Here is a 23,040-nt window from a genome sequence, read left to right on the forward strand (position 1 = left end):
TTCAGTTTCGTTCAACAAACAAAGTTATTTTAAAAACATACTTCTTCTTCACCGCACTTAGTTAGAAGAACTTAGAACAAAGAAAACCGTTTTAAAAAATGGTAGGTGTTTTTCGCCGTTCAGTTTCGTTTAACAAACAAAGTTATTTTAAAAATATACCATATATAGAACAAGAAGATCCATGAGAAAGTTGAGGGAGAAGCTAAGAAAATGAGAAGGAAGAAGTTGAGGGAGAAGCTAAGAAAATGAGAAGGAAATAAGTATCATTTTAAACTTATAACATTTTCCAAATATATAGAGAGTAAAAAGGGGATGAGTGAAGAAAAAATATTTAAAAAATAAAAAATGTTGGGATATGTGAAGAAAATAATTTTTTACTGAAAATTGAAAATCAAATAACAGGCTAGAAATATGGGGAAAGGGGACAGTAGGTAAACTCTACACTGTTGTAGATGTATAGCAGAGCCAAATCATGTCAATCAAAAAATAATTTTTTAACTAGGGTTAGAAAAAGGTAAAATTAGATTAGATATGTTTACAGTGGTTTCAGTATCCAAACACATACACAATATCCAAACACATACACAGTATCCAAAGGTTTCATACACATACATTGAATAAATATTTTTTTTTAAAATAAGGTTAGAAAAAGATAAAACTTATCTTTTAGCACAATAATCAAGTGCAGTATCCAGGAGCAAGGAGATAGTTGATTCTAAATTACTTCCAGCGAGGAGATTAGATTCTGCTTGGCCATATGTGTTAGACACCTCACTTCCATAAACAATATACATGCAAAAATCGTGAGTTCACAAAAAAGATAACAGATAGAGTTGCAGTACATACGTTTTTCAGAAGAAAAGTATCAGATGACCAGAATAAGAGAATAGGTTTTACTTACTTTACTACTCAAAATAAACAAATGGACGAACCCACTTTCAATCCAACCTTACACTTGACCGACCCTGCTCACACACCAGTGGCACAAGTGTTAGAAAATTCAGGGGCATGAAACCACATGAATTTACTTACCTTACTACTCAAAATAAACAAATGGACGAACCCACTTTCAATCCAACCTGATTAAATCACATTAAGCAAACATCATGTATAACAACACTAAACAATCTGAACTGCAAATGCATACTTCATAGCAACAACATGAACCTATGTAGCGCCGACACTTTGAAAAAAAGGCGTGTCCGTGTCCGTGTTGGAGTCGGACACCTTCATCGACACTTATGATTACGTGTAATTTATTCATTTTTTCAAATTATTATCGGTGTCGCCGTGTCAGTGTCAGGGTCAAATTCGACGTGTCCGTGCTTCATAGACATGAACACACAAAAATGGATAACATACAACATCTAGAGAAAGCACACAATGTAACATTCCAACATAATCAGAACAATAACTATTCAGAGCAAGCAAACCGAATCGAATCGAAATTCAAATACAATTATATAGCCCACAGAAATATTCAAATATAGTTAGTTAATTTGAGCATCCCTAAGGAGCATCACTTAGAACAACAGATTTGTCATAAAATGTACGGGGCATATCAAGACAAGTTATATACATTTCACTTTTCTTCAACAAGCATCGATCAGATGGAAAACAACTCATCACTGCATTGCATTCAGAAACAAAGAAATAAGCACATTTCCTACGAGCATACGAACTTTTTAATCTATCCTACGAGGAGGAAGGGGAAAAAGATCTCAAATAAACCCTAAGTTGGTTAGGTGTGGGGATTTCACCTAGACAGAAATTCTGGGGTCCGGGAGGTTGGTTATACCGTCCTCCCTAGAAACGGGGAGGTAAAAAAAGCGATCCACATAAATTATAGAATTTGAATCTGACATTATGTAATTTGAATTGGAATAAGAGAGCTCTCTTAACATTTAGGATGTGTTGATGTTTTCTCTCAACACAATCATTTTTGTTGAGGTGTCTCAACACGACCAAGACATGAGGTGTCTCAGTGGTTGCTACTAATTGTTGTAGGGTGCTTAAAACATTCCTTATGTATAACCAACCTCCCGGACCCCAGAATTTCTGTCTAGTTGAAATCCCCACACCTAACCAACTTAGGGTTTATTTGAGATCTTTTTCCCCTTCCTCCTCGTAAGATAGATTAAAAAGTTCGTATGCTCGTAGGAAAACATAATAATAATTTCCCCCCCAATGACGCCTTTCCTCCTTCCAAATTTCGCGTGAAGGGTCCGGCGTGCCGTCCTCCCAAGAAATGGGGAGGTAAAAAAAGCGATCCACATAAATTATAGAATTGGAATCTGACATTATGTAATTTAAATTGGAATAAGAGAGCTCTCTTAACATTTAGGATGTGTTGATGTTTTCTCTCAACACGATGAATTGATGGCTTTTGCTGTTAAAACGCATGGTTTTTCTGTTAAACGCATGGTTTTGCAGTTTAAACGCATGGTTTTGCTTTTAAAACGCATGGTTTTTCCGGTTCATGCCAGGTAAAATTAAAAAAATTAATTTAAGAAAATTAACAATAAATAAAATATACTATATTCAAATATATGTATATAAAATCTAAAGAACAGAATAAATTCATAATTTTAATATTAGAAGAGTTATTTCTGCAATTAGTTTATTGATAAAAATGGAATTTCTTCTTGATAAACTATTTACATAATTTAACAGCATAAGTTGCAATTTATAACGGCTGGATTGTTCTGGATTTCTTTGGTGGGTTGGGTTGTTACAAGAGGTAAAAGGCTCAATAGACAGGCGACGAGTTTTCCACAGGAACACTAGGATTCTGATGGCGACTATGGTTCCGTTGGTGACTTATGGGTATCCGAAATGACGTCGAACCTTTGATCTTGTTCCTTGTGATTCTACGCAACAGTTCAGCTATATACGGTGTTGTGGAGCTTTGTTCATGTTCCTGTCATGTAGGGTGCTTAAAACCTTCCCTATGTATAACCAACCTCCCGGACCCCAGAATTTCTGTCTAGGTGAAATCCTCACACCTAACCAACTTAGGGTTTATTTGAGATCTTTTTCCCCTTCCTCCTCGTAGGATAGATTAAAAAGTTTGTATGCTCGTAGGAAAACATAATAATAATTTCCCCCCCAAGGACGCCTTTCCTCCTTCCAAATTTCGCGTGAAGGGTCCGGCGTGCCGTCCTCCCAAGAAACGGGGAGGTAAAAAAAGCGATCCACATAAATTATAGAATTGGAATCTGACATTATGTAATTTGAATTGGAATAAGAGAGCTCTCTTAACATTTAGGATGTGTTGATGTTTTCTCTCAATACGATCATTTCACTACGCCAAATAAGGGAAAAGAGGGCGCTTATTTTGGCCTATAACAGCGCTTTTAAGCGTCCTCTAAAGTGGCGCTGGCATAGGTAAAGACAGCGCTTTGTTTTCCTGGAGAAAGCGCTGTCTAAAGTGGCCCTTTAAGGGCCACATTATAGTGCGCTTTCAGAAAAAAGCGCCCTCTTGAGTGGTCCATAAAGGGCCACCTTAGAGGGCGCTTTCTGGACAAAGCGCCCTCTAAAGTTGTCAATGTAAAGTGTTTAGAGGGCGCTTCCTACAGAAAGCGCCCTCTAAAGTTGTCAATGTAAAGTGTTTAGAGGGCGCTTCCTACAGAAAGCGCCCTCTAAAGTTGTCAATGTAAAGTGTTTAGAGGGCGCTTCCTACAGAAAGCGCCCTCTAAAGTGTTAGTTATTTTAAAAAAAATTGTTTGAAAAACAGTGGATATTTAATTGGGAACCTGTTCGCATGCTGCAAAAGTGTAAAATTCATATTGATTTCATCCTTTAATCCAATGTTATACACCATTAATCCATTGATATATACAACATGAATCCATTTATATACAACATTAATCCTTCATATATACAACATTAATATATGATTCTTTGATCAACAATATACAACAACATATTCATGATTTAGTAAAAGTACAACAACAATATACAACATATATACAACAACAACATACAACAACAACATTCCATACATATATGTACAACAATATACAACCTAGCTATATGATTCTTTGATCAACAATGAATTGACACAATTCATCCTTCATTTCATCCAAATGAGCTCTTGAGTAAGATTTGTATTCCTCAAAGTACTACAATTAAGAGAATAAAACATATTCATGATTTAGTAACAAATTAGATGAAATATCCGATAATATTAAAATAAACCCTAAGTTATTATTCCATACCATTTTTGGGATGTCTATACGATTCAACGCAATGATATCTCTCATAAATCTCAATACAAAAAATCCGCAATCGACCGAATTGTTTTGCTGAGGACACTACACAGAAAAACAAACAATATATATATAGTTAATTTCTTACAAACACTATTATAAGCAAAAAACAAACACTATTATAAGCAAAAATAAGATACTTAATATATACCTGAACTCTGACCCAGGTAATGTCCTTCCTATTACGATAATTCTTTTTCGATCTAAATTTTAGTATTGCCCTAACAAAATAAAAACGTATATTGAGATCAATCTGACAGACATAATTAAATATACAAATACACACGAATATTTAGGGGAATTTCACTTACGCGTCAACCGTCTTCTTCATACTCGGATATTTACTCCAATCACCCGATAACGAATCGAGATAATACACCATTAGTCTCGAAAGATCCATAGCAACCAACACCCAGTGACCACTGTAAAATAAAACAAAAATTTAGATGCATGAAAATTTTCTACGTAAAAGATATACATAGATTAGAATGAAATTATTAGAAAGAAAATCTAACCCGTTGCTAGAATTAAACGGTAAAAAATACAAACTGGGTGTAGTATTATCGCCGGCCGCCATGAATCTATCGACTAGTTCATTCTTTACGGATGTTGGATTTTTCGTTATAAACATTGTGTTGATACGGGAAGCAGCAATAAAATTGAATCGGTTACACAATTCAGTTCCCCGCATCAATGTTACATACATATACCTTAAATAGAAACATAATAAACATTAGACTACTCATTGAAATGTGTAAATAAATTGTTCAACTAAGTAAATAATAGATTGATCGGAGTACAATATGTATGTATGAATGACAGCGATGCCCAATTCTTCGTGTTCAAAAAGTTGTTGCATGTCCTCCTTTGCAATTATTTCGGAATGAGCAATTCCGAAAACACCTTCATCAAAATCTACACTACGGATGGCGCCGTGCATAATATCGAACTCTTCCACCATTTTCTCAAGACGCATCATGATTTGAGATTTTGTCCCGGACGTCGTTGGAATATCCTTACCAGCTTTTTTCAACTTTCGACCGGGAACCTAAAAATTCATATAAATTAAATCATGACTTTTTGTGATGCAACAGAATCGTTGCGTATATAATTCAATGGGTATATATATTTGTACCTCTTTTTGAGATGCAACCGACTCGATGCGTCTTGAAATCCCTTTACCAGCTTTATGTGTGGGTCTTGTAGGAGTCTAACATTACCATGTAATAAGGATTGATTAAATATCATAATTGTAGCTGAATTGAAATGTGAATACTAAATATTCATAATCATTTAGAACATATATACCTCGGCATCTGGGAAAATTAGATCTGACGGCCATCCAACAAAGGATCTGACTGCATCTCGCATCAACGTTGTCTCTGAAACAACGTCAGGTAATGGTAGAAGCGCGTCGGTATCTAATACAAGGTCAACCGAAACTTTCATATATCCCACCGGGAGGGGATTATGGTGAAGTAATTCACCCGAAGTGTTGTGCACTTTTCCCTTGCCAACTATGCGATAAGTTGGTGACGATAGATACAGCTGACAAGGTGTAATGCCCTAAACCAATAATAAATGTTATTGTTAACGTGTATATGTGTCAAGTAAAAAAGTTCTATTTTAATTTCATAATAACATATATAATTACCTCGGGAAATTTCGGTTGACAATTGATACTAGCTCGGTCACTAGTATCTTTTGCCTCGGAACCGCACCTTTCCTCTCTATACCTTGCATTCTCCTTTTGCAGTTCGAGTACTTGTGCCCTTAACTCCGCCAAGGTCTCCATCACCTCTTTGTTGGTAGGATTTTTTGTTTTTGGTTTTTTATAAAATGACGACGGAGTCACACCAAAACCCTTACCCCTCACACGACCGGAATACTCAGGAACGTTTAGTACTCGACTAAGTACGCTCCTGCAATCCTGGACCTCGGTTGAAGGTAAGGTTTGGGATAAAGTCTCCTGAAATATTATTAGAGGAGATTAAAAATGAATTATATGTCTAACAAAATTTTCGATATAATTAAAGAAATAATGTTACATATACTTACACATTCGTCATAAACATTTTGAACCGCTTCAACGACAGCCCCATCCTTCCCAACCCGAGCATCCTTCCACAATACGTGCTCCGGAAGAGATGTTGCGTCACTTTTCTCTTCGGCTAGCTACAAATTGAATCAGATTATAAGATCATCAATTATAACATATTGTGACAATGTATAAGCTCATAGCATTTGAATATACTCACAATTCTTTGTTGTAACCGTGCATATCCTGTACGCCCTTTTTTGTACGGATACGCGGGTTTTGATGCCCTTTTCCGATTTTTGTCGCTTACTTCCTGAATAAAAAAGTTTAAGGCATATTAGAACCAAGTAACTTAACAATTGTATAATACCATAATTAATAGACATTACATGGAATTTTTCGTTTCTTCGTTTGGCGACAAAGTTATCCCATTCTTCGGCTGAAATAATCTCCGCATACTTCATTGGCCGTTCTGCTTCAACAAAGTTTCCTTCCTCATCCTTGAGAAATTTGTTGGACAAAAAGGATCGAAATCCTCGGAGTCTTTTTCCGGCCAATTGAATACAATATTTTTGCCGGCTTTCATCGATGTGAAAGGATCTCTAAAAAACATACAAATGGAGTGTGTTATTATAAGTAATATTATAACAATATATGGTCAACAAATAGTCAACAAAAAAAACATATAACAATATATGGTAAGTACCTGTATCTCGGACCATATTTTTTCTTTGCCAACCTTCAATTCCGGACTTCTCCAATTATCACATGTAATCGGAATATGTTGTCGAACAAGGGAACCAATGTAACTTGCCAACATTGAACCGTTAGGCTCAATTAGTTGGTCTTCAGCACTCCAATGTACTTCGAATTTTTCACCCTTGTCTCTTGCACGAATGATTGACTTCATAATAGTCAATCCTCGTTTGATTTCTTTTTCAACATTGTTACGTGATCCACTCGCGTCATGGGTATCGTCTTGGTTAGCCATTTTATCTGTAATATAGAAATGATTCAATAAGACCCAAGTAAGACAATGACCATATTCGTGAAGCTACACAAAAAACACATCCATATACCTTCCATTTCTCTCATGTTACAACAATCTAAACTCTCTCTTTTTTTCATCATTATTGAATACAAACTCACACACACCTACTGCATACAAAAGACCAATGCAAACTTATGGTGTTTGGAACATGAACAAACTTGCATCCATAATCATCAAACTTCCAAGCACAAGCTCAAACACACTCCAAATGACATCAGTTTTCAATCAGAAATAAAAAACCTTACAACAAGGTGCTCATGAACACCATATAGTGCTCGTTTGCCCTAAACAACATTAATCAACATAATGCACAAAATGTAAAACTCAGTTTAGAAAATGCCCTAATCAAACACCTGAAAATACAAACTATTAAGAGAAATACCTTCAAGGTGATGGTAACGATGGAGAAGAAAGTGAACAGCGACGGTGGACGCAGATAACTCAGTGAACGTGAACGCAGCAGCAGAAAAAGGCGACGGCGACGACGACGGTGAGGGAGGGAGAACGAATGGAGGACGAGAGTAATCGCAGTAGAGAGAAAACCCAGTTACGTAAACGAAATAGCATATAGAGAGGGAAAATAAAGAGACATGCAGTATATATGTTATAATTTTAATGTTTAATAAAGGGGACCTTAGAGGGCGCTTGTGTAAAAAAAGCGCCCTCTAAAGGGGGCCTAAGAGGGCGCTTCTAAAAGCGCTCTCTAAGGCTTTCCAAAAGCGCCTTATAAACTGGAAATGTACATGGACTTAGAGAGCGCTTTTTTAAAAGCGCCCTCTAAGGGTACCCTTAGAGGGCGCTTTCATAAACGCGCCCTCTATTGGTGTCCCTCCATTTCCTCATTATTTTTTTGCTTCACTTTAGAGGGCGCTTTGTTACAAAAGCGCCCTCTAAAGTGCGCTGTCTATTCCAGTTGTTCGCTCCTTATTTTTTCTCTTCATTTTAGAGCGCGCTTCTTTAAGAAAGAGCCCTCTAAGGTGCGCTGTCTATTCCAGTTTTTGGCGTAGTGTTTTTGTTGAGGTGTCTCAACACGACCAAGACATGAGGTGTCTCAGTGGTTGCTACTAATTGTTGTAGGGTGCTTAAAACCTTCCCTATGTATAACCAACCTCCCGGACCCCAAAATTTCTGTCTAGGTGAAATCCCCACACCTAACCAACTTATGGAAATGGTAGAATTACACTCGCATTGCATACACATTTCTTGCATCTTTTTTTAACAGGTACCAGAAACTTAAAGGGGCCCTTGTCTTTTCTTATTCATAATCAATGAAGTTGTCTCCCGTTGATTCGTACAACACCCAACTCAATCAGCAAAGAATCATGGATCATTTTGAGGAGAATCAGAGTATACTACGCAGAGACATGGACGTCATGAGAGACCGTATAAATCAACTGCTAGAGACTCTCCATGATGTGGTCAAGAGGAAAGAGGACTCGCGCTAGAGTATGGCCAACCTGACTAATGCTTCTTCTTCTAATACCAACAAAGGACTTGAAAGACCGAATGGGCCTAAATTTGTGATTATTCCAGGGACTCCTGGAAAGAGGGTAATTGACGAGCATGAGAATGTTATTGACCTTGATGACTCACAAGGAAATCTTGCTGCTGATCTTAAGGATAACATCGACCAGACCTCTATAATGTACAAAGAGCTTGAAGAAAGACTTAAGGCTATGGAGGTATCAAAGAAAACTGGTTTCAGTGCTGCTGTGATGTGTTTGGTCCTAGGGATTGTGCTTCCTCCGAAGTTCAAAACCCCTGATTTTGACAAATACAAAGGAACCACATGTCCTGAGACTCATCTCTGTTCATATTGCCGGACTATATACTTCTAATATCCTTTAATAACGACCATCTGAGCTAGTTTAACGGAATAAAAAAATAATTAGTTTTTATTTTCAAAACACAATTCCATTTTTTTTTATTTTCATAAAAAAAAATAGATTTTATTTTTTTCAGATTTTATTTGTATTTTAAAAAAAAACTTTCTTTTTTAATTTTCAAAAGAAATTAATTTTTTTAAATAAAGTATATTTAAACTATTAGTTTTTTTTTAAAGAGGGCTTAAGTATTTAAATTAGTTAATCTGTTATTTTTGTTGTGACGTTTTTTTCCGCAACTAACTCTTCTTTGTAATGTGACATAGAGATCGTTCTTCTTCCGGTATTATATATAACTAATTTTATAAAAAAATGTATCCTTTAAAAAAATATTTAAATACATTTAAATCTTATATTATTTTTAATTTTACCTCTACTTTTTATTTTAAAAATCGTTAAAAATACAGAAATATGAAAGAAAAAAAGATATTTTTAGAATAATAACATTAAAGGTAATAATTATAAATAATTTTTACTTAAACTTAAAATAGTTGATTTTTTTTCTTATATTTGGAGGAAGTATATTATGGGAGTGACTTTATGAAAATGTTATTAAGTATACTTGACATGAAGAAAGGCTATGTCCTCATAGGCAAATTAAATGCTAGGTGTGTCCCAATTGAAGCAATAGAATAAGACAGGTCAATACATTTTTTGTAACATTTTCCTATTGCATTATTGTGTTGTACGAAAAGCTAATTATACCACATTTCAAAATTGATCTTAAATAATTGATTTGTTTGAAAACAACTAATTTATTTATAAAATATTTTTTAGACTATTACTTTATTTTATTTTTTAAGATAATACTATAATTTAATTACTTTAATTGTATTGCATTCAAATCATTCTCTTCCATTTTATATTTTTAATTGATAAAGATATTATTTTAATTTTTCCCACAAATGTATGGGATTTTCAGAAATTTTTTCGCTGATCCTAAAAATTATAAATTATAAATACTTTTCACACATTGGCGCCTCCGAAAAATATTCAATCTATTTTTGTTTTTTAAATTGTAAATTTAATTGCTTTTAATCGGTGAAGTAAAAACGAATAAAACAAATAACCAAAACAACCCACAAATATATTAAATTATAAACATTTAACATGATAAATGTAAAGAATTTCAGAATTAGAGTTTTTAAGTTTAATTAACAAGAATGATTTGAAGTTTCCCTCTAACAAAGCGATCACTTATACACAAAATTGCTTTAAAGACAATAGATCTAATCATGCAATTCTAATCAAAATTATATATAGAGAGTAATAAGGATATTAGATGTGACACGAGTGAGTATGCTGAACGACATATGTTGCTAGAGTGAGTGGTTGAGAGTGAAACTGAAAAGAAAACCTAAAATTTGATAAAGTTTATAGTTTCTTACATACTTTATTCATTTTATAGGAGGTTCCATGCATATTTGGGTCTCAAGATGATGCGTATTATGTGTGAAAGAAGGGATTGTGCATAAGGTGGTGTCACCCTACACTTCGCAGCAGAATGGAGTCGCAGAAAGGAAGAATAGAATCATCATGAATATGTTAGAAATATGTTGAATGTCAAGCATATACCCAAAGAATTATGGGGAGAAGTTGTGTCGACTGCGACATATATCCTGAACAGATGTCCGACCAAGAAGCTAGAAGGAATCACGTCAGAAGAATGTTGGTCTGGTGTCAAGTCTAGCTTGAGTCATCTAAATGTATTTGGATCTATAACACATAGACATGTGCCAGAACAGTTGAGAATAAAACTTGATGACAAGTCGAATCAAATGATCCTGATAGGATATCATTCGACGGGAGGATACAAGTTGTTCGACCCAGTGAATAAGCAAGTAGTGATAAGTAGGGACGTGATCATATATGAGCTTAAGGAGTGGGATTGAACTGAGAATATCAAGAAAGATTCAGTGATGATCTTTTGTAATGAACCAGCTAGTGAAGTCGAATGAGAAGTTCGATAGGAAGAAGTCAGAGATGAAGCAAGCCCAAGCAGACCTCAAAGAACAAGACATGTGCCTGCAAGGTTGCAAGAATGTGTGATTACATAAGATGATGTGGTCAATGAAGAAAGTGAGCTGGTACATTATGCTTTCTACACAGATGTCGAACCAGTCAATGCAGATGAGACATTGAAAGATTCGAAGTGGATGAAAGCAATGAACGAAGAGCTGAAATCATTCGAAGTCAACAACACTTGGTCACTTGTCGAATTTCCCAAAGACAAGAAGGCAATCGATGTTAAGTGGTATACAAGGTGAAGTTGAATCCCATAGGAGAAGTTAATCGACACAATGATTTCTTAAGAAATAATGGATCGACTTCGATGAGGTTTTTGTACCTGTTTCTAGGATCGAAACAATCAGATTGGTTGTTGGTCTAGCAAACATAAACAACTGGAAGATGTGTCAGATGGATGTGAAATGTGCATTCCTGAATGACCCCTTAGAAGAAATTTTTTATGTTGCACAACCAGTTGAATTTGTGAAACTAAGCGAAGTAAGAAAATTGTACAGACTGCATAAATCCCTATACGGACTTAAACAAGCGTCAAGAGCTTGGAACAAGAAGATAGATGTCTTTATAAGGGAGAAGGAATCCGTGAAGTGAAAATCTGAACATTGAGTATATGTAAGAAGAAGCAAGAGTGAATTGCTTATACTATGTCTCTATGTCGATGACTTGTTGATAATAGGTAGCTGCAAGAAGGAGATCGAAGACTTCAAAGATGAACTCAACAAGGAATTCAAAATGTCAGATCTGGGTGACATTTCATATTTCCTTGGCATCAAATTCTACAAGAGTGGTAGAGGTTTGATGACACATCAAAGAAGGTATACATGCGAAATACTCAAGAGATTTAAAATGCAAGATTGCAACCCAACTTCGACTCCAGCTGAACCCAGATTACAACTGTCAAAAGATTCAGATGAATATGATGTCGACCCAATCCAACATAGAGGACTTATTGGGTCACTTTAATACCTTTGTCATACATAGCCTGACTTAGCATATAGTGTGGGTATGATAAGTAGATTCATGAAGAAGTCAAAGGTATCACATCTAGCAGCGACGAAGAGGATACTAAGGTATCTAAAAGGAACTCTCGACTATGGAATTTTGTTTCCTGCAGCTGATGAAGGAAAAGAATGCAAATTGTTGGGATTCACCGACTCAAGTTTGTGTAGTGATGCTAAGGATCGAAAATCCATAGTTGGTTATGTGTTTATGCTAGGTGGTGTATCAGTTGCTTGGAGTTCGAGAAAAGAGCCAGTAGTGGCATTATCGTCATGCGGAGCAGAATACATAGTTGCTTCTCTTTGTGCATATCAAGCAACATGGATGTCTGGTTGAAGAAATAACAGCGAAAAGTCATTGAGCAATTACCATGAAGTTCGACAGCATGTTAGCTATCAATCTGAAGAAGAATCCGATAGCACATGGTCGAAGCAAACACATCGAAATGAGGTTCCATTATCTTCGATAGCAGGGAGCATATGGGAAGATGAATGTGGAACATTGTAGAACTGAGAATCGACTTGCAGACATCATGATGAAGGCAGTACAAGTCGAAGTATTCAGAAGACTAAGAGTTATGATGAATGTAGATAACTTAGACACAATGAATTAGGTGGTGTGTTGAATTGTAATTCCTTGTGTCGAAGTAGGTTGTTCAACAGAATAAGGAAGTGTCGAACCACCTAGTATGTTGAGTTGTGTTAGTGTGTCGAAGTGTCTAAGCTAACACAACTCACACAGGATTTCGACTTATGCCTATTTTAGTAGTGTTAGCTATTTTGGGCTTTCATAGTTTTGGGCTTTGCCTTGAGGTTCAAGTTAACCTAAATCTATAAATAGAGTGAATAACCCTTATTTTTGTAATCAGGTGAATAAAGTATTGATAACATTGTATTCACAATATTTTGCAGTTGGAAAGTGAATAAAAAATTTCCACAGTTTGTGGGCAGAGAGGAACTCTACAGAATTTTTAATTCTTCTTCTCCCTCATCGTTCTTTACTTTCTTTCTTTCTTCATTGTTATTGTATGGGTGATAACAATCTTATTCATCAAGATTGATTGAAATTCTCTATAGGTTACTACTCTAAAATCAATTCAGCAAGATAACTTTATAAAAAAATGTTACATACATCAACGTTAAGCAGCAAAATAGTATTTTCTATTACACATAGGCATCTTCTTTCACCTATTCAATATAACCGAGCACCAAAGATTATCCATGACAAAAAAACACAACTTTTTAGTCAATAAACTGTATCCACCCAGAACATAAATGTTATCAATGTTATAGTTATATACTTATATAAAAACTTAATATAAGAATACAAATAAATCAGTTCTTTTATTTCAGTGCAATGTCGCATATTCGAATCTTCGATTATGCACTTCTGATATCTTTAATAACGACCAACTCAACCAATTTAACGGAATAAAAAAATAATTATTTTTTATTTTCAAGAAAAAATTCCATTTTTTTATTTTCATAAAAAAAATAGATTTTATTTATTTTCAGATTTTTTTTTGTATTTTAAAAAAAACTTTTCTTTCTTAATTTTCAAAAGAAATTAATTTTTTTAAAATAAAGTATATTTAAACTATTAATTTTTTTTAAAAGAGGGCTTAAGTATTTAAATTAGTTAAACTGTTATTTTTCAGCAACCGACTCTTCTTTGTAATGTGACATAGAGATGGTTCTTCTTCCGTCTTATATATAAGTAATTTTATTTAAAAAAAATGTATCCTTTAAAAAAATATGTAAATACATCTAAATCTTATATTATTTTTAACTTTATCTCTACTTTTTATTTTAAAAATTATTAAAAATATAGAAATGCGAAAGAAAAAAAAAGGATATTTTGAATAATAATATTAAATGTAATAATTATGAATAATTTTTACTTAAATTTAAAATAATTGATATTTTTTCTTATATTTGATATCGGAGGAAGTATATTATGAGAGTGACTTTAGGAAAATGTCATTAAATATACTTGACATGAAGAAAGGCTATGTCCTCATAGGCAAATTAAATGCTAGGTGTGTCCCAATTGAAGCAATAGAATAAGACAGGTCAATACATTTTTGTAACATATTCCTATTGCATTATTGTGTTGTACGAAAAACTAATTATACCACATTTCAAAATTGATCTTAAATAATTGATTTGTTTGAAAACAATTAATTTATTTATAAAATATTTTTTAACTTATTACTTTATTTTATTTTTTAAGATAATACTATAATATAAGTAACTTAATTGTATTGCTCTCAAATCATTCTCTTCCGTTTTATATTTTTAATTGATAAAGATATCATTTTAATTTTTTCCACAAATGTATGGGATTTTCCGAATTTTTTTAGCTCAATTTGATCCTAAAAATTATAAATTTTATATACTTTTTCACACATTGGCGCCTCCGAAAAATATTCAATCTATTTTTGTTTTTTAAGTTGTAAATTTTATTGCTTTTAATCGGTGAAGTAAAAATGAATAAAACAAATAATCAAAACAACCCATGGATATATTGACTTATAAACATTTAACATGATAAATGTAAATGCACAACTTCGATACAATGCAAGAATTTTAGAATTAGAGTTTTTAGGTTTAATTAACAAGAATAATTTGAAGTTTCCTCTAACAAAACTATCACTTATACACAAAATTGCTTTAAAGACAATAGATCTAACCATGCAATTGAAAAGAAAACCTAAAATTTAAAAGAGTTTATAGTTTCTTACATTACTTTATTCATTTATAGGAGTTTCCATGCATATTTGGGTCTCAAGATGATGCTTCCCATGTACATGAAATTGTATGTGTTTTACATTGTCCAAATTTACTTACAAAGAATTCAAAAGATGCACATAAAAATACACATAGATATACTAGCTAGCCACAAAGTGTATATAGTCTATCCAAATAAATAACAGAAAAGATACAAGAACCTATAAATAAATAAATAAAACACACAACAAACGATAACATATTTATATTACATATAAAAGACAACCTTACACACAAATACCCTTAACATAGTTATATTACATATAAAACACAAACTTAAGATTATATTACCCAGAAAAGAAAAACAATCTCAGACTCCAATGAGACATAATATATTACATAACAACATACTAAATCAAGTCGGTGGAGTGTTCTCCCTTAGAATTTTTGGAGTGACTGTCTTCTTATCTTTTTTGCCGAAAGCTCTAACTCCCCAAATAATAATACGTAGTGTGAGGAACAAAGCCACGAATGATAACATTCCAACCCATGTATAAATCAAGACTTTTTGAATTTCATGAGCTGTATGCCAAACAGGATCTGGGGTAACCATATCTAATGCTGTAATATATGTAAGAGCAAGACTTGTGAGAGCGAGACACATCACAATTGATAAAAGCCATGTAGGAAACCTATGATTCAAAGGAAGTCCACTCATAAGCAAGAGTAAAACACTTAGTGATGCAACAAAACATATAGTGTTCCAATAAAGGAACCGCTGATATTTATCTGAATATATAACGGCTAAGACAGCTTCACCCGGACATAGGCTTAATTCAAAATATCTATCATTGTCAAAGAGACTACATCCTATAGTATTTGGGGATTTATCTCCGTCATCTTTAACTGGCCTAACACCGCCTGGTGGATTAAGAGCCATTTGAAATGTTATTGTTGCGATGAGTGTGGCTATTAAGCCCAAATTCCCACTCATTTGTTTCAACCATTTATCCTTGTCTTTGTAAGCCATCCAACTCCATACATATTCTAATACTTTTCTCCAACCTTTCTTGTCTTCCTCATTCGGCGACTCTTCAACAAAACCACCATGGTTATCCACCTCATTCTTCATTGTCTCTCCTTCAAAACAACCATCAAATTTAAAAAGTTCTCATAATTAACATTTTTAAAGCCTACGATATAGCTTTTTTTTAATTGATCAAATCTATCTCGTCTTTTTAATCTATAATTTTTCGAATACATGCCTCCCTTGTGTCAAACACTATTGAAAACAAGTAGATCTATTTAAAATATAAGAAACAAATTTAAGAATCAAATCATGCAATGTAACAAACTAATGAGTCTATATAATATTTCATGGATGAATCAATATTATTGTTAGTGTATCCTTATAAACACTAAAAAGTTAAGAATCTTAGAACAATGGATACTTTGAATACATACCTTAGTTAAATTAGTATGATAGTTCAAAATGGTAACTTGGTTTTGAGGAAGTGGAGTGAGCTTTTGAGGCCATGTAAGGAAGATATATATACACGCAAAACAGGAACGAGTCAGGGGTGGGCTGGTATTAAGGGTGCTATATAATTTTAATTAAAACTATACTTTGAATATCCATATTTAAAATAAAAATCGTCTTTTTTTCTTTCTGGATGTGGATACTGGTACGATACGGTTAGCAAATTAAAACCATATTTTTCATCTTTAATTAAAACCATATTTTGAATATCCATATTTAAAATAAAAATCGTCTTTTTTTTCTTTCTGGATGTGGATACTGGTACGATACGGTTAGCAAATTAAAACCATATTTTTCATCTTTAATTAAAATCATATTTTGAATATCCATATTTAAAATAAAAATTAGTCACAGTTACGATACGATACGGTTAATAAATATTTACATATAAAATAAATAGATATTTAAATACTCTTTATAATGGATATGGACACTGGTTTGATGATACTCGTGTCCGTGGATATCCATATTAATTTAAAAATTTAAAAATTATATAAATATCATTAGTTTATTATATTCTGTCTTTTCATATTATAAAAAAAATTAGTCTTCTCGTTTTTTTTTAAGTTTTCTTGAAAGAAAATATTTCATATTTCATACAAATCACCTCCATTTCATATTTAAACTTCTTCTATACTCCATAACTCACCTCATTTATTTTTGGTTAAAAATGAAATGTATGGATATTATGTTTGAATGTTATTATGTTTTTGTGAAAATGATGGAAATTAATGTGATGAAACTTTATTCCTAAAATAAGAGCGAATTATATAAATGTCATGTCATAATAATTTTTTGTGTCTTTAAAAGAAGTTTAAAAATATTTTTTAAAAAAAATAATTTTAGTAAAAAAGTATTATTCATGGATATCTATAAATATTCGCGAGTACCTTAAAAATCTGTAGATACCCGAACGGATATGGGCGGATATGGATATCATATTTATCCGACTGAAGGAAAATGGACATCATATTATCTTCCCCATGGATATCTATTTACATCCCTATAATAATCATTTTCTTCATAATTAACCAAAATACTCATGTTTCAAATAAAACAATTTCGCAGTAAAAAGGATGCGCCATTGATAATGGTGCATGCACTAAAAATAGCGATTGCACCACCAATGCGCTAATGGGTCTGACACATATGTTATTGCACAAAGAGGAGGCGCAAGTGGGCCTATTGTGTAATTTTTTTATAGTTAAATTAACAACTAAATAATAAAAAAAATTATGAAATAAAAATTTAAATACTAATATTTTTTAATTAAAAAAATTGGGAAATAAAAAATATTAAAAATACATGGGGGGAAATTTTATACACATATTTTAGTGACACATTTGATCATAACGGTCATCGGTTCCACACTTCGGCGCTGCCATTTGCCGTTGAGGCCTCCCATGATTCCTCTGAGGTGTTTGTTGCCTCCTATGATTCACCTGAAGTGTTTGGTGTAAGGTCCCTTGGATATTAGTGTTACCCATGAAATCTACCATCTCTTGCCAACTGTATTGGGACTCATTATTTTAATCGAGTTTGGTGTCCATGTTGTTGTAGTTTGGTTTTGTTGGTTGGGTTACTGATGGGCGAGCTTGTTGGTTGAATTGGGACATTGATTCGTTTTGGAAACTGAGCAATTGTTGTCGTTGTGTTTGGTAGAGATATGTAGGTTGGATGCTTTGGTGGTGTGATGTTTGAGTGCTTTTGTGGTGAGATGTTTGGGTGTATGTTGGTTGGGTGCTATGGTAGGATGTGGTGGTATCATATTCCTCATCGATGCTATTGTAAGATATGAAGGCAGCATATATTTGTTGGTGGTATTGGTTATGTTCTTGGTTTTGTGTTTGGACGTGTGGCATGAACTGGTCACGAGTTTGGGCGTATGTGTTTTGGTAATCATGTTCGGCTGATTATTTAATGAAGATGGGTTATTATCATATTAGGTTGGTTGTTGGGTGAAGATGGGTTAGCAATTTTGTTAGGTTAGTTGTTGTGTGTAGGTGTGTTGGTAATCATGTTGGCGTTTGACGATGAAGCTCGTAGACGTGAGTCGATCAAATACGTCGGGCCATACAAAAATTAAAATGTTGTAACTGATCTATACAAATTCATATAATTCTGAGCTGGTTTAGATTTGTACAACATGAAAACTTCGTTATCTCTTGATGATAGAGTTTCCACTAACGACACGCATCCTTAGTGAATTCTCTCCGATCAGTAATATTCCATTTGGCATAAACTATAAGTTGATGTCATAGTCCCAAACATATCGAAAATATGGGATTTGTTGATGCATGTCGAACTGAAATTTGACACGGTCACTATGGTGCGTCTCCAGTGAACCTGATGATCGCTGATTTCGGAGTCCAAACTGCTGCATCTTCGGGGTTAATTTCATGGTTCATACTAGATATGGCCTCCAAATAAACTGCAGAGAAAAAATATATTATTAGATTATTAAATGGTTTATATTAAAACTACATTACCGAGAGGATGAATATTTTAGTTGTAAGACATCATCTGGTCCAAGGTGATCAAAAATATTTTGATAGACCGTTATAAATTATTTATAGTAATTTACAATATAAAGTAAGCAAATGGAAATAAAGTTATAAATTTACTTTGTCACGGAGATCAATAAGACAAGATGAATAAAGTATGAAATGGGATGATGAATAAAAGTAAAGTGCATTAAGTAAATGACATAAATTAAATGACATAAACTAAATGACTTGAATTAAAATATCATATTATATCAATAATTGTAGCCACGATGAGGACATGTTGAATTATAAACCTTAATAAAATGGTTAAGGTTTCACATGTTGAATAACAATCAATAAACTATTTTTATTTTTATCATGTTCCGTTAAATAAGAACTTAAGCCTCTTTGATTTTTAAGAGGTAAACTTTCTTCCCTTTGACTTTTAGATTGATTTCATTTTATGATAAGTTTTATATTTAATGGTTGTTTTGAAGAAGAGACAATGAACAATGAAGTGGATAAGCATGATAATTCTATTGAAGAGTCAAGTAATGAGGAAGCAAAGAAAGAAGAAAGGTGGGAGAAAAGTATTAGATCTAATATCGAGTTGGATGGCATAAAAAACAAGAACGAATGGTTGTATCAAATCAAGGGCGGTCCAACATATACCGAGGTCTGAGGCAAATATAATAAAATGGAACGTAAACCTTTTTAAAAGTTAATAATATAAATATTTTGTAGATGGACTCAAACCAACTATCTGTTATGCGCTAAAACTCATGATAACCACTAAATTACATGCTAAATATTGCTTTTTTTAAAAAGAGAGCTAAATATTATTTATTTCGTGAAATTTCTATAAAGCCCAAAATAAAATTAGACTCCAAATTATTTGAGGCCCTATGTTATGGCTCTCCCTGCCTATGCACATGCACGACTTTGGATCAAATCAGAGGAAATTTAGGCTTAATAGCGACAATCATCTCAGTAATGACATTTCAAAAGGCTCTTAATCCACCTAGAGGCGTTAAACCGGTTAAAGATGATGGAAATCAAAACCTAAATGCTATAGCATGTTCTTCTTACGATGGTGATAATGGAACAAAAATTATCAATTGTTATTGCGTGAGGACCTTTTAGTGAGGAGAGAAAAAGAAAGAGAATGAACAATAAGGATTGTTATTATTGAAGAATGATTACAATATATATATATATATATATATATATATATATATATATATATATATATATATATATATATATATATATATATATACAACTAAGTAACTTCAGTACTAAGTAACTAACATGACAAACTCTAACCCTAATCAATTTGGGCTTGGGTTACAGAACTTGGATTATAATCTCAACATACCCCGTTATAATCCAAGTTACTAAGCACTAGCTAATCATAATCAATCTGAATTATTCATAATTTTTTCTCAGAGTTAGAAATTTGTCGATCTTCAATCATTTAGTGAAAATGGAGGGCAAGTGTGCTTCATTCGAGCAATGCCTCATTTCAAGTTCACCATGGTTTACCATCTCCCTTAGGACATGAAACATAGCTTCGATGTGCTTACTTCTCCCACGTAGAACTGGATTCTTTGCAAGATTAATAGCTGACTTGTTGTTTGTCATACCCCGATTTTGGTCCTGAATTGTTTCCATTTTTTTATTTTTTATTTGGCACTTGGCCTAAAATTCATTTGCATACATTCATGACCAAAGGCAACCATCCATCCCCAAATCCATTTTTTTTTATAAACATTGGTCATTATCTAGTTTTTGATCATGGTGTTTTTTGATTACAAAATGGATCTTAGTTATTTGACTCTTTTTAATTTCCAATTTCAATTTGATTTCAAAGTAAATCTAATTCCAAATTTCGAATTAATCTTAATTGTTTTTTTACTAATGATTCAAACTCTAATTGGTTTTTATTTTCGAATAAATGTTAGAATTGATATCAAAGTAATTTTAACAAATTATAGACTAAAAATTTGATTTTAATTGGTTTTATTGGTTTTTTGGATTTTAAATTGACATTTAGATGAGTTTTAGATTATTTCAAAAAAATCCATATCCCTTTCTACAACCACAAATTCATTTCATTCAAACCAAATTCCATGAATAATTTCAAACCAAGTTACATTTCACTCCCATTTCTTCTCAAATAAATTCCCCCAAAATTCTCCTCCATTTCCATTCCATTTCAATAACTGAAACTAATCTCTCTCTCTCATTCATGTTTCCACGCTATCATCGATGGAGATTAAAGCAAAACCCTTCCATGTTTCAGATCTCATTGTTTCGTAAAGTATAACACTCTTCACGTTTCCATTCAAAGCTATTTCAGTTTCTGAAGACACTCGTCACCGTTAACTGAAGTACGTGTGGTGACTCGGAGAAATCAAAATTTAGGTCTTCAATTTCGTGTTTTGTCAGCTGTAGAAGTTTCAATTTTCAACTAGCGAGGAGGATATGAAAACATTAACTGTTAATACTGAGCATTCTTTTTCCAGTTTACTGGAATTTGCTTCTAACAACGATATTGAAGGATTTAAGTTGCTTTTAGATAAAGAAGGGGCTTCTTCAATCAATGAGGTAGGGATTTGGTATGGTCGGCAACATGGGTCTAAGAGGATTGTTATGGATTATAAAACTCCTTTGATGGTTGTTGCTGCTTATGGTAGTATTGATGTTATGAAGCTTATACTCTCGTATCCGGAAGCCGATGTGAATTTTGCTTATGGAGTGAATAAAAGCACTGCCCTTCACTGTGCTGCTTCTGGTGGGTCTGTTAATATTGTTGATGCTGTTAGGCTTCTTATAACGGCGGGTGCCCATGTTAGTTCTGTTGATGCCGATGGTAATCTTCCTTTTGATGTCATTGTTGTTACTCCCAAGCTGCAAAGAATTAAAGCAGTTCTCGAGGAACTTCTTTTGGATAATGGTTCTGATAACGGATCTGTTGGTGAGTTCTTTGGTCCGGTGTCTGTTGATGCTTCTAGTCTTGTTTCGTTTGAAAATCAGATGTCGTGCCTAGTGATGTTCCTAGCAGTATGGAACCATTGGCTGTGGAAAAGCGCACAGGAATCAATAATTCTCCTCACTTTCCTATAACAAAACTGCTAATGAATCTTGATCGTTCAAACACGCATGTGCATCCTAAGCCATCCAATGTTAAGAAACCGAATTCCAGGAATCATACTGAAAAACATAATGTAAACAATGGTTCATCCGCTTCATCTGCCTTGCAAAAATCAACTACAGGAGTTGTCTCCAAGCCTGAAAGGTCCTGCATAACCTGCACAAAAGGAAACATTTCAAAACCTGCAATGAAGCCGGACATAATTTGACGTACATAGAGCTGGATAATAATCAGATGACAGGTTTGACACCTCCTGAATCAGGTTCTTGTAAGAAAGTGGCCTCGATGAGTTTGGCTGAGAATCAATTGACTGGTGCATTGCCACCAGAATTTGGAAATCTTATCAGTCTTCAAGTCTTGATGAACAAGCTTAATGGTACTATTCCGATTCAAATTTCACAATTGCAAAAAGTTGTCTACATTGAATTTGAGCCAGAATTCTCTGGATGGACCGATTCCGTCTGAAATGACAACAAACCTTCATGCACTGCAAACCTGTAATGTTAGAAAATCGGTTAATAATTCACGTAACAACGAAAATTCTGAAAGCCAGGAGATACGTGGAAGAAGTGTGTTAAAGCTAAAATTGATACAACCGATACGAAAACTGGTTCAACCCGTGTTGTTTCTCAGCCTACCAAGCCAACACCATCAGATGCTTCTCACTCTGGAAGACAAAAAAAAGAGAGAACTAAAGGACCCTCTGAGAATGTTATTCAACCTTCGACATCCGAAGAATTCCCAATGTAAACTTAATTCCGGATAAGCAGTATCAATGTTCTCGTTCTCCCCAAACAACTCATCAAGTTTGCCATCCACAATGCTACCATCCACCAGACCATTGAATTTGAACCAACCTGC

At 33.6% G+C, this 23,040-nt stretch overlaps 2 protein-coding genes across 2 annotated transcripts; one reads left to right on the forward strand and one right to left on the reverse strand.

The window, feature by feature from the left end:
• Positions 1 to 15,246: 15,246 nt before the first annotated feature.
• LOC127076319 (uncharacterized) lies at positions 15,247 to 16,627 on the reverse strand. The gene is made up of 2 exons (XM_051017941.1): positions 16,461 to 16,627; positions 15,247 to 16,136 (listed from the first exon to the last, which is right to left on the reverse strand). The coding sequence occupies exon 2, from the start codon at positions 16,126 to 16,128 to the stop codon at positions 15,412 to 15,414; it is 717 nt and encodes a 238-aa protein (XP_050873898.1). The 5' UTR covers positions 16,129 to 16,136; positions 16,461 to 16,627; the 3' UTR covers positions 15,247 to 15,411.
• A 2,900-nt stretch (positions 16,628 to 19,527) lies between these two features.
• On the forward strand, positions 19,528 to 22,644 carry LOC127138065 (zinc finger CCCH domain-containing protein 30). The gene is made up of 4 exons (XM_051064471.1): positions 19,528 to 19,601; positions 21,551 to 22,002; positions 22,062 to 22,252; positions 22,414 to 22,644. The coding sequence occupies exons 1-4, from the start codon at positions 19,528 to 19,530 to the stop codon at positions 22,642 to 22,644; spliced, it is 948 nt and encodes a 315-aa protein (XP_050920428.1).
• The last annotated feature ends 396 nt before the right edge of the window (positions 22,645 to 23,040 follow it).

This window comes from Lathyrus oleraceus, chromosome 4 (assembly GCF_024323335.1).
Source record: "Lathyrus oleraceus cultivar Zhongwan6 chromosome 4, CAAS_Psat_ZW6_1.0, whole genome shotgun sequence".
Lineage (NCBI taxonomy): Eukaryota > Viridiplantae > Streptophyta > Magnoliopsida > Fabales > Fabaceae > Lathyrus > Lathyrus oleraceus.

Excerpts from the sequence above, each read along its gene's own strand:
- LOC127076319 (XM_051017941.1), bottom strand. The coding sequence starts at position 16,128 with ATGAAGAATGAGGTGGATAACCATGGTGGTTTTGTTGAAGAGTCGCCG.
- LOC127138065 (XM_051064471.1), top strand. The coding sequence starts at position 19,528 with ATGAACAATGAAGTGGATAAGCATGATAATTCTATTGAAGAGTCAAGT. Across the intron at positions 22,003-22,061 it reads TTCTGATAACGGATCTGTTG|ATGTCGTGCCTAGTGATGTT; the intron begins GTGAGTTCTTTG and ends TTTGAAAATCAG. Across the intron at positions 22,253-22,413 it reads ATCATACTGAAAAACATAAT|ATGACAGGTTTGACACCTCC; the intron begins GTAAACAATGGT and ends GATAATAATCAG.